We start from the raw sequence: 11,808 nt of genomic DNA, 5'->3' as shown, positions 1-11,808 counted from the left end.
TTACTGTGGTTTGCCATGTTTAATATAGGCTTCCTTACCTCTCTGTTCTTTACAATGCTCAGGTACTTTGGTGCATTTTTGAAAGACAAGGGGTCTTCCCAGCATATACAGACTCTGTCACAGTGAGGCTGAGGTTAGTGAAGCGTCAGATGCGAGTCAATATTGAGGTACGTGTTGCTCCCCTGATCCCGAGCCTTGGTGCTCCCCTGATCCCGAGCCTTGGTGCTCCCCTGATCCCGAGCCTTGGTGCTCCCCTGATCCCGAGCCTTGGTGCTCCCCTGATCCCGAGCCTTGGTGCTCCCCTGATCCCGAGCCTTGGCACCCTCACATTACCCCCTAGCCAAACCCACAGCATGCGAGTTGCTTCGTGTTGCAGCAACTTCTGTCACTGCTGCTCAGAAACAGGGTTTAATGTAGGCCTGGGCGATACTGTTGTCAGCTAAACATGAACATGCTAGCGGTATTAAGATCATCCTAAAACATGTTTTCACACCTAACTTCCAGCTATAAGACTTTCATTAGTCTTCCACTGTCCCCAGTCCCTCACGCTTAAGGGACACAGTTCTTGTAATTCGATTTAAAAATGCTCTGACACTGGAGGCATGGCAACACAGCCTTAATCAATAGAGGTTTGCATGTACTGTACCTACAGAGTATTATCAGTAAACTGTATTCATTATGCACTGGGATTGAGCAGAACATGTGGGACACCACTGATAATAAGATTCTCAAAGCTTTCAAAGAACACTTTGTTTTTGCAAAGTCTGATGTACCCAACCCTTCTCTCAACGGTTTCATGAATATCACACAGAATACAACTATTCCCTGTCAATGCAAACTCACGCCCCTCACCCATCACTCCGGGCCACGCTGGGACACAGAGACAGAATGTATGGGTTTTGTTGCCCTCAAGCCGTCTGTTCTGTAACATTTCAAACCGTGGGGAACATATTTAAATATAAAGACATAGTACCATTCAAAACCACTACAGAATCCTATAATATACTACAGTGTGTACTGCCACAGTAGGGAAACTTTTTTTTTTTTTTTTTTAAGACAGTACTAGAATGTTTTTGATATATGGGAATGGTAGAGGGATTTACATGGGGATCAAGGCAGTATTAATTTACTTTTGATCGGTTTTGGATGGGTGGGGTTGACAGCAGCACAAATAAAGGCAATAAGTAAACTGGTCCCTCAAAACATACACGGTTCTTGAACAACACCCGCGTCAAAAATGCATTTTAAAGCCAATTTGAACACATTTAAAAAGGTTTCTTCAGCCCCATGGTACGCTACAGGAATCGGAGCTGCTGGAGAATGAGCGATACAGCGGGAGTCTCTTATGCAACTACACGGTAGCTTACACAGTACAGCACCAAAGCGACGGACGGAAAGCCTTGCTTGCAAACCGATGCTCGCTTACCCAAAAATATATAACGTATGACCACAAAAGGAAATGTGCAGATGGAGCCAGATTTTTTTTTTTTCTACAACCAATAAGCCACCGAAATGACATTGCTAAATACAGCTGAAAGAACAAAACATAATTGCATCCTGGTAAAGTTATGTCGGGGGATATGACAGATTGGGTTGCAGAAAGTGAACCAAATAATAATGATTCGAATAATTCCAGTGACGTAGCGTGAGGACGTGGGGTACCTTCAGCATGAATCGACACAGCAAATCAGAATTTAAAAGTTGGAGAAACAGTTTACATTTGAAATTGACATGGTCCAAAACGGGTATAAACAAACCAAAAGAAAAAAGCAATACAGAATAACTATCGATATAGCCAGACGAGAAACACAAGAAAACAGGATAATAATATCCTTACCTTGAATTGCAGAAGCATCAGCACAGCACAACACAGCTGCTAAAAACCAGATTAACACGGACGCCGATATTCTTTCCATTGTTTTTCTAGCTATATAAATTGAATGTTTTTTTTGTTTTTCTAGATGGAGCTGCAGACTAGCAGTCGGAGTCAGGAGCTATTAATATCCGTGGGATCGAGATGCAGAAGCACAGTGATCACTGTGTGGCATTTCATATGGATAGAGCCAACGGGAGAGTTTAGATAAGCTTTCCCTGCGAGCGAGTCAAAACTGCCACGTGGGGCTGTATGCACAAACTATATCAAGAGAGGAAACCAAACAGCTGTGCAGCTTCCAATGCACTTTGCACAAGCGCCGCTGCTACTGTGGGCGATATAGCCTCAGAGACTGCCGCACAACTGCTCTCAGAGTGCACACCTCCCACTGACGCTGCTGACACACCCGCAACCTCTTTTAATCAGGGATCGCAATATTTTAATTGCACAAAACAGTTAACGAGCCCTCCAGGATAAGCAGGCACGCCCAGGGGAAAAGCCGATTGGTCGTCAGAATTCTAGGACGTTATAGACCACGCCCAATCACCTCTATTCTCAGCCTGAAAGGAAAGCTATAGGGGCGGGGTTTATAAAATCTCAGCGAGTGTTGGAAGAGTGCTGTGTGTATTACAGTATAATCGTAAATCTCGAAAAACTACTCACTTCTGAATCTTTTGTAGTCATTTTTGCATTACTTTAGTATAAATACATGTTAATTTGGATTCATATGTTGTTTTTTTCTGACTTTATGTGAACGAAAAGACACACATTTGCCCGTTTTCCCATTGGAAATAGTGATATTTTGAAATATCACTGTCCTGGTCACAAAAGCAAAGTTTGTGGGGAATAATAGCCATTTTCTATACTTTAGAGGCATAAGCAATTAGGAAATAACACTTACTACCCAGGAACAAAAATTGTGTTACATAGTGTAATAGAAACATAATTATATCCTGCAGAAACATATCAACATGTAGCAGACAGCGTTACCAAATCGGGTGAGGTTACGAAAACAAAAGTTGTTTATTTACGTCAGAAGTCGTGTTTTTGTATTAGATACATTGCATGAAAGAGGAATGACTCCGGCCTCCGCCAGTACCATCTGGTCCTCAACTTCACCGACTTTCCGTGACGAGCAAGCTTCCACACTGACAAATATTCTACAGTGGCGCGGTCTGTACACTAGGTGTCGCTGCTGCCATTCGCCAGACTGTAAAGGCAGATGTAGAGAACAACGACAAGGACTCAATATCGAAGCGACAGACCCACTCAAAACGATCGCAACCTCCATACAAATGAAGGGGAATGAAACAAATATTACATTGCATTTGAAGCTCATTATTGGAAATTTTTGTAACCACTAATCCAGTGGTTAGACAGGGTCAAGAAAGCCACTGGTCAAACTGAAACACCAAAATCTGCGTTTTCTATAATGATCGTGCACCCCACTAGAGATTGCATTACTAAACTTGAGTATTGCTATACGGCACCTACAAGAAAAAAACTGTCATCCAATATTTCACCAGCAAGCGTCGCTGCATCATTTCGAATACCGGGACCCGAAAAACACTCCTTGAAGTCGAACCCCTCCAGGAAACTACAATCCCCAGCATGCAACACTATGCTGTCTATAAATGCTCCTGTTTAAAATGACTATACAATTCAACAAAACAAATAATGTAGACTTATATCCCGAGACTCAAGTGTCCTTTGAACATTGTGTATACATTTTTACACTGTATACATTTTATCCTTGGCAACGTTTGTTAAGCATTGTAGGTTTTATTTTTTTCACCCCCCCGTTGGGCAGTTTATCGTTCAGCAAGGCCTCCCATGTTGAGGCTGTCACTTTGTGTCTCTACCGCAGCTCACCGGTACAGCGAAGGAATAGCACGGTAGAGATTATTCTGTTTCTTTTTGTTGTACGAATTACTGTATATTTATGTAATCAACGGACGTGTAAAAGCGGATTATTTTCCAAGCAACGTTTTCGTACAATACACGTGCGGCTCAGTTATATATTTTTAAGCACGCTGTTAGAGGGGTATTTAAATCATTCGCGTTACAACAGCGTTTAACCAAAGGTACCGAAGATCGGCTTCTACACAAAAAAGAAAGGAGGCGTCTCTTAGGAGGGAAGGAGCCGTTAGAATTATTGTTTTCATTGAAGCAGTGTCGGGCTAAGCTGGACCGTTTCAACTGCAAAGGAGAGGGAGACAATAAAGGCTGTTATATTGCGGTGCGTGTTCGTGCTGAGAGCGGTACAGTACAGTGGAGCTGCATTCGCTGCGCTGAATAACCCTCCTCACCGCATCCCGAAAAGCAATGGATCAGGGGAGAGGAGCACAGAGTCCGGACAGCCTCGACTTCACAGTGGAGAACGTGGAAAAGGTAAGAGACCGCAGTTTTTAATTTTAATGTATTTGTTTATTTTTGTAATTTCACAGTTTCACGTACACGCCCCACACTGCAGTTCTGAAGCCAGAGCTGGTGGTACGTTTACGGAACCAGACCGAGATATCCAGTTGCTTCAGCATGTATTGTGGAATCGTGTTGGATCCCCCGGGGGTCTGGTAACATTGTAAAGGCAGTCTGGGTGCAGTCTGGGTGGAGTGAGTGTGAGGGAAGCACACCGGAGCACAGTATGAGCAACAGCAAGAAGCAGTATTTTCTTATTTTCTTTAGTTTCTGTAGTTCATCTGATTGTTAACCTGCTATGGAGGCTCTCCAGGGTGTATCTATTCACACAGATCTGTAGAGGGCAAAGCTGAAGAGCTCATAATAACCTGTAGGGGTGAAATCGGCGCTCTGTTTAGCGCTTGACTTGGTGTCTGTGCAGGATGCACGGTGCAGTTTGGAATTTGAGTATTGCTATTATTACCATTAATTACTTTCATTCCACAGCTAATGAGGAATAATTTACTACTTTGAGTACCGCACTTTTGTGGGCTGGCTGATTCCCTTTCCCTACCTGTCAATAGTGCTGCCGTGCCTGCAGGACTGGCAATAGCACGCATTCTCACCTGTCAATAGAGCCATGCCCGGAGTTAACCACATCACCCCTGCCTGCCAGCAAGCACGTTCATGCCACTTTTCCATCTGCCGCTGAGATTGGCTTGAAAGCCGTTTGGAATGGGACTTGTTCGTTTCCCTCAGCAGCAGGGTGAGATCCGAGCGTCCAGTGCACAGAACGTGAGGGGCAGGGTTTCAGTTGGAGAAATGCCATATTGTGTCAGAACACCAGGGCTGTGAATACATTCTACCATTGGAGGGAGGCAGGTGTATTAATGTGTACCCAGCAAAGGAATGCAGGAGTCCTGTTTGCTATGGGGTTGCAAACATTTTGCAGAAAAATGCACTGGTCATTATGCTACAGCAGGATAATTACTTCCTAAAACAGCCCCTAGGCCTGATAATATGCACATCCAGTTACCATTTTACAAAACCTTTATTAAACTGGGACCTCGCTGAAATGCAGCTTCTGTGTCTCAATGAGATATATTCTAGTTTAAAAAAAGCAAACAAACAAAAACTTGTTCAATCGTTTGCTCTTGGAAATTGTGCATTGTGACATTTCATCAGCTGAAGTGGATGATGTAATGATTACCAGTTGCAGTTTTGTTCCCCGTGTCTCATTATATATCAGCTGCTGCTGACCTTGGATACCAGGTTTTTTCACAATGCTGATGGGCATCATTAGTATGGGGTGTATGTCATCCATCCAGCTGTATATTCACACGGCTACAGAATCAGAAGAAATCAGTTTGCAGGGTATTAGCATTGTACATACTCCTCTACAGCTAGCATACAGCATTTTCATTCTCCAACCATTGGTTCTTTACTCCATCATCAGCTTACCAGAGTTGATAGAAAGCAGCTTATGGGACATGCTATAATATCAATTAAAACAGAATGTTGCCTGAAAGCAGCATTTGGCCATATGGGGTTAAAGGTGCCATACACATGGATGGCAGTACAACTCCCACTGCATAGCAGCCCGGACGCACGTTTGCAGAATGTCTCTAACTGCTATGCATCAGCCATCCTAATACATTTACACATTTTACTGTACCCTGTGTAATATAAATATGGTTATATTGAAGTCATGTGATAAATGTTTGCAAAGCGCATGGTGACTCGATTGCCTTGTAAGGTGCTGGCCACTGTCTCCAGCAGTGTTGTTTACCTGCTTGCTGTGACAGCAGGGTTTTTAAATGTCAGGGAGGCTGGCTGTGAGCAGTGTGCTCCAGAGCAGGTCCTCTCATGCTCTGCCATGCAACTTGCTTCAGCTCCTTTTATTGACACTGCAGCTACAAGTTCTGAAAGCCAGGACTAGTATGCTTTTCTAACCCTGATATAGCATTTGTTTTTTGGGGGGTTTTGGTTGTTAGAAGGGGACAGTAAAGCTGTGCTTTGGGGCAGCAGCTTGCAGAAAGGGAGTGCAGGGTTAAGTCATCTCTGCAGGACTTTGCTTGCTTAGATGCTGCAGGTACTGTCTAGGGCTTGCTGTCTGGTTGTCTGTTGCTAGGTGGTTGCTAGGGCACAGTTTCCAAGGCTCAGTGGCCTTGGAGATACAGATTGCTGCTCCCTGAGGAATGGAGAGGGGCACTGATATTGTACAAATTTTCTTTAGTTTTATTTAAAACAAGCTCTGTGAATTCAGTTTAGCTTTCATCATAGCAGTATTTGGTATATATAAAAAAAAAACTGCCTCTAGGCATAGGAGACATTCAACCCAGCAATGACTGCTTTTAACTTGATTTGAGAAAACGTGTACTGTGTGCTGCTTCCCTGGAACTCAGTAGCTGACTAGCAGTTAATAAAAATATTAGGAAAGCCTGTTAAATAATATCCAAATATTGCTTGCTTTACTAATTATTGCAGTTAGCGGGTTATTATGCCCTATTAAAATCTGTATGTTTTCATTAAAACACTGTTATTAATGGCAGTCACTGAAATAGTACATCCATGCAATTGAATCTTGTTTTATAAGGTGGTATAAAACAATGTGCTTTTCAAAACCGTATGTTCGTACAGACCACAGGTTGCAAAGGTGCCATGTGCTGCAGCGGTGGGGTGATTCTGTAGGTGCATCTTTGTTGCTTTCTTTATAGCTCTGTGTTGAATCCTGCCTCAGTGTATTCTATTGATCGTCTTCCTGGGCTGCGGTTTGCTGTCATCACTAGGAGTTACTGCAACGTGATCTGGAGGGCAGCGTTCTGCCTTTCAGTGCAGCCTGTCTGAAGGAAGCCAGCACAGCAGACTGCTTGTCTATCTATTGGGGGGGGGGGGGGAGGGGGGAGGGGGGGAGGGGAGGGGGGGGGGGGGAACCCCAACTCCTTCCAGGGTTTTATAATGGGGAGCTATAGTAACCGGGTCTCTGAGCATGGGATATCATTGGCAGCATTACAGAGCTACTTCAGCCAGGGTTTATAATGGAGCTGCAGTGCGGAGAGTCTGTTTACTTCTGCAAATGAATAGTAGTTGAACTGAGCTTGGTTAAGAGGCATAAACAACATCCTGCAAGTATGTGGCTTCCTGAGCCTGTGCTGTCCTTTTGTAAACAACGCGGCCGGGTTTGGAAACAGATACTGGACAGGAGAGGGAGGGTTTGGGATAACTGGGCACAGAGTGGCTTGAGGTCTATAGTGAAGCCTCACACAGAACAAGACTAATTCATTAAAGTGCTTGTAGCTTATAACATCACTTCATAAATGGAGCCTGCTGTGTGCTTTCATTCAGGTAATGCTTGCCCTTCCTCTTTCATTTCACCTGCAGAGTAAAATGCTCTCTACCACTTCCTTTCCAGTCATTAACTAGCCAGCCAGTGACTGCCATGCTGTCAGACACTAACACCCTGAAGACACTGAACCAGTAGCAGGCTTGGATGCAATAGAAACTGAGAACTTTCTCTAACACAATGTAGTACCACGTGTCATGTTTGCTGCACTGAATTTGTTACACTTGACTTCCCTGAAAGAAAGTGGCATTCTGTGACCCCTTCCTGCTCGCTCAGGGGGGTCAGTAACATTTCAATAAAGGTCACAGCTGCATTGTTTGGGGAGTTAGTAAATGTTTATACAGCCCACGACAGGATATGCTAATTGGATGCTTTGTTACAGTACACTGCAAAGGTTTTACAGTGGGAATTTATTTCATAAGGACACACTCAAAGCACTCCTCTGAATATCTGTGGATGCAGTAGCTGTCCAGGGGTCACCTTGGTGCCAAGCAAAGCCAGGAATAGTGTAACGCATGGTGTGCGTCACCACTGCAGACAGGACCGGGCATTGTGTATTGTTTACTTGAGCGTTGCAACACATAGGTTGTTAAGTAGAACAACACCAGTCATGGTCTGACCGCTGGGACCCAATCAAAATACAAGCTTCAGACAAACCTGAGGCCCGATTTGCTAGAACTGACGCTGTACTGAAGCGTTCTTGTACATGGCATGCATTCATGTCTTTTGGGGCTACTGCACCATCCCCAAGTTTAGGGTATAACTTTTCATGTTTAATTTTGGACTCCTCATTTGGTAGGATTCCTGTTTGTCAGAGACTAGAGCTGGACACTTTAGTTAGGCTGCATCCTAGACCGTGTTGCCATCTCAGCAACATCAGAGAATAACCTTCACTTCTGCAAGCTAGATCGGTGCTGGGTATATAATCATTTTACTTTGCATTTAATATGACACAGCTGAACTTATTACTGTACACCGGAGCTAGTCAAGATCATATTAAAACCTGGAATGGGTGAAACTGCTATGCAATAGGAGTCTTATTTCCATCCCTGTAACTAAAGGGATGTTGGATAGTGGATCCCTGATATTTATTTCAATTGGCACGTCAATATTTTGTTTCTGCATTGCTTCCTGATGGACAGGACACATACTGCACCACGATTACATACAGCACCACGATAAACTATACAACGGATGGATCTTGAGCCATTTGTACAGCCCATTGAACTCTATAACGTGGCTGTTTGTGAAGTATTCCATTTAAGGCTTTTAATGGGTTTGGAAAGACTTTCAGGCAATCCATGGTCTGAGGTAGATGCAACATTCAATGAGCAAGAAACTACTGGAGATGTGTCCGAGTGTAGTGTTTTCTACACTCGGACACATCTCGTTTTTGGTTTCTTAGTGATGTTCTGTTGTGTGGCTCTGCAGTATAAGCACTCCCTGGTGATTTGCATGCCTTTGTTTAGCTGAAAATGTCTGGCAGCTCTGCAGTAGATCAGGTCTGAAAGACTGTAATTGGATTGGTGCTCTGTGCCCTACATTAGTGTCAGTATGCCTTCTTGGTCTCTTGGATGGCAGTGACTCGATTGCCTGGGATATGCGTATGTGTTGTTTTTGTTGCACTCAGTTCTGAAGCCAAACGGATGGTCCTGCCGTAGGGAAGCCACGCTTGTCATACAAGTGTCCTCATTTTTAATACATATTAAAGCTTAGCTCTTGTAAGTCAGCCTAAATGTTAAAATTAACAACATTTTTGCTCCTGCTTTTATTTCAGACTTTGAATGATAGTCCTGTGTGTGTGATCGCGGTGGGGAAGGTGGATGTTTTGAAGGTCAAACTGGGGAATGAAATATATATATATATAATTTGGTGCTCCCACTGCGTCTGGCCCTAGAAAGCTTACCACTCACCTCTCTGCACCTCCCCTTCCTCTGTCTGTGTCTCTGCAGGCCTTGCACCAGCTGTACTACGACCCCAACATAGAAAACAAGAACCTGGCTCAGAAGTGGCTGATGCAGGCCCAGGTGTCCCCTCAGGCCTGGCAGTTCAGCTGGGTCCTGCTCTGCCCGGATAAGGTGCCGGAGATCCAGTACTTCGGCGCCAGCGCTCTGCATACCAAGATCTCCCGCTACTGGAACGACATCCCTGCAGAGCAGTACGAGAGCCTCAAGAGCCAGCTCTTCAGCCAGATTGCGCACTTCGCTTCCGGCTCCAAGATTGTGCTGACCCGGCTGTGTGTGGCCCTGGCATCGCTGGCGCTCAACATGATGCCTGAAGCCTGGCCAGCGGCTGTCAGTGACATGGTCAAGATGTTCCAGACGGAGAGCTCCGATGTGGACGGGCGGGTCCGCTGCCTAGCTCTGCTGGAGCTGCTGACCGTGCTGCCTGAGGAGTTCCAGACCAGCCGGCTGCCGCAGTACCGCAAGGGGCAGGTCCGCAACACCCTGGGGCAGGAGTCCGGGGCCGTATTCCCCCTCCTGCAGCAGCTCCTCCAGCAGCAGGACTCGCCCAGCTTCATCAAGCAGAAGGTGCTCAAGTGCTTCTCCAGCTGGGTGCAGCTGGACGTGCCACTGTCAGACTGCGAGAGCCTGATGCATGCGGCATTCTCCTCTCTGCAGGACCCCGAGCTCTTCGACACAGCTGTGGAAGCCATCGTCAACGCCATCTCCCAGCCTGACTCGCAGAGGTAAGAGACTCTCCCCGGGGCACTGCCAAGCACAGGCACGGAGTCCTTGACTGGCTCTTCTTAGTTAGCCTGTATATCCGCTGCGGTTACAATTATATTATTTTCATGTTTATGTGAACTCTATGTGGTACGAGAAGTTTCCCTGCCAAGACATATATGCTTTGTGAGGTACATAGATAGGGAACTTTACACAGTTATGCACAAAATGGCAAAAGGGGATATGGGCAACTCAAAGTGGTATACACCTGCATGTGTGTAGCATGCACACTTTAGTGTAAGTAGACACCTTGCAGACCTGTGCTGTTCTTGAACACCCTAAATCATACTGAATGTGTTGGAGCAGACATTTGTAGTTCCTGTGGTGTTGTGTAATAGCTCAGCCCCAATCCATCTGTAGTGTAACAAGGAGTTCCAGTGGAGAGTGTTTATAAGTACAGCTGCGGGGGGTGATCGCATGCCCACCAGAGCTGGCTCCAGTATGTGCTGCAACTCAGCAACAGCCAATAAGCTGTCAAACTTTGCAAAGGTAGAGAGACTCTGGTAGATAGAGCGTCTGGGAACTGAAGGTAGACAGATGGTGGGTTTCAGGGGAGCATAGTTTTGACCGGGTGAGAAGCAATGCACAGTGCAGCACTGCTCGTTACCTCGTTCTGGCTCTGCAGTTTTGACAGCGCTGGGCTAGGCTCTGCAGTTCTGACAGCGCTGGGTTAGTGCTAGGGCTAGGCTCTGCAGTTCTGACAGCGCTGGGTTAGGGTTAGTGCTAGGGTTAGGCTCTGCAGTTCTGACAGCGCTGGGTTAGGGTTAGTGCTAGGGCTAGGCTCTGCAGTTCTGACAGCGCTGGGTTAGGGTTAGTGCTAGGGTTAGGCTCTGCAGTTCTGACAGCGCTGGGTTAGGGTTAGTGCTAGGGTTAGGCTCTGCAGTTCTGACAGCGCTGGGTTAGGGTTAGTGCTAGGGCTAGGCTCTGCAGTTCTGACAGCGCTGGGTTAGGGTTAGTGCTAGGGTTAGGCTCTGCAGTTCTGACAGCGCTGGGTTAGGGTTAGTGCTAGGGTTAGGCTCTGCAGTTCTGACAGCGCTGGGTTAGGGTTAGTGCTAGGGCTAGGCTCTGCAGTTCTGACAGCGCTGGGTTAGGGTTAGTGCTAGGGCTAGGCTCTGCAGTTCTGACAGTGCTGGGTTAGGGTTAGTGCTAGGGCTAGGCTCTGCAGTTCTGACAGTGCTGGGTTAGGGTTAGTGCTAGGGTTAGGCTCTGCAGTTCTGACAGCGCTGGGTTAGGGTTAGTGCTAGGGTTAGGCTCTGCAGTTCTGACAGCGCTGGGTTAGGGTTAGTGCTAGGGCTAGGCTCTGCAGTTCTGACAGCGCTGGGTTAGGGTTAGTGCTAGGGCTAGGCTCTGCAGTTCTGACAGCGCTGGGTTAGGGTTAGTGCTAGGGCTAGGCTCTGCAGTTCTGACAGTGCTGGGTTAGGGTTAGTGCTAGGGCTAGGCTCTGCAGTTCTGACAGTGCTGGGTTAGGG

General features: G+C 46.0%; 1 protein-coding gene across 2 annotated transcripts in view; it reads left to right on the top strand.

The window, feature by feature from the left end:
- Positions 1-3,532: 3,532 nt before the first annotated feature.
- LOC121326860 (importin-13-like) overlaps positions 3,533-11,808 on the top strand; it is a 42,126-nt gene continuing 33,850 nt past the window's right edge. For both annotated transcript variants that reach the window (XM_041270444.1, XM_041270443.1), the window contains exons 1-2: positions 3,533-4,264; positions 9,566-10,302. In XM_041270444.1, coding sequence (XP_041126378.1) covers positions 4,199-4,264; positions 9,566-10,302 — 803 coding nt within the window. In that variant the 5' untranslated portion in view covers positions 3,533-4,198. The remainder of the gene's footprint in view (positions 4,265-9,565; positions 10,303-11,808) is intronic.

Source organism: Polyodon spathula, chromosome 14 (genome assembly GCF_017654505.1).
Source record: "Polyodon spathula isolate WHYD16114869_AA chromosome 14, ASM1765450v1, whole genome shotgun sequence".
In the NCBI taxonomy this organism is placed as follows: domain Eukaryota; kingdom Metazoa; phylum Chordata; class Actinopteri; order Acipenseriformes; family Polyodontidae; genus Polyodon; species Polyodon spathula.
The sequence above is the reverse complement of the archived record's forward strand: the minus strand, read 5'-3'. Positions and strand labels throughout refer to the sequence as shown.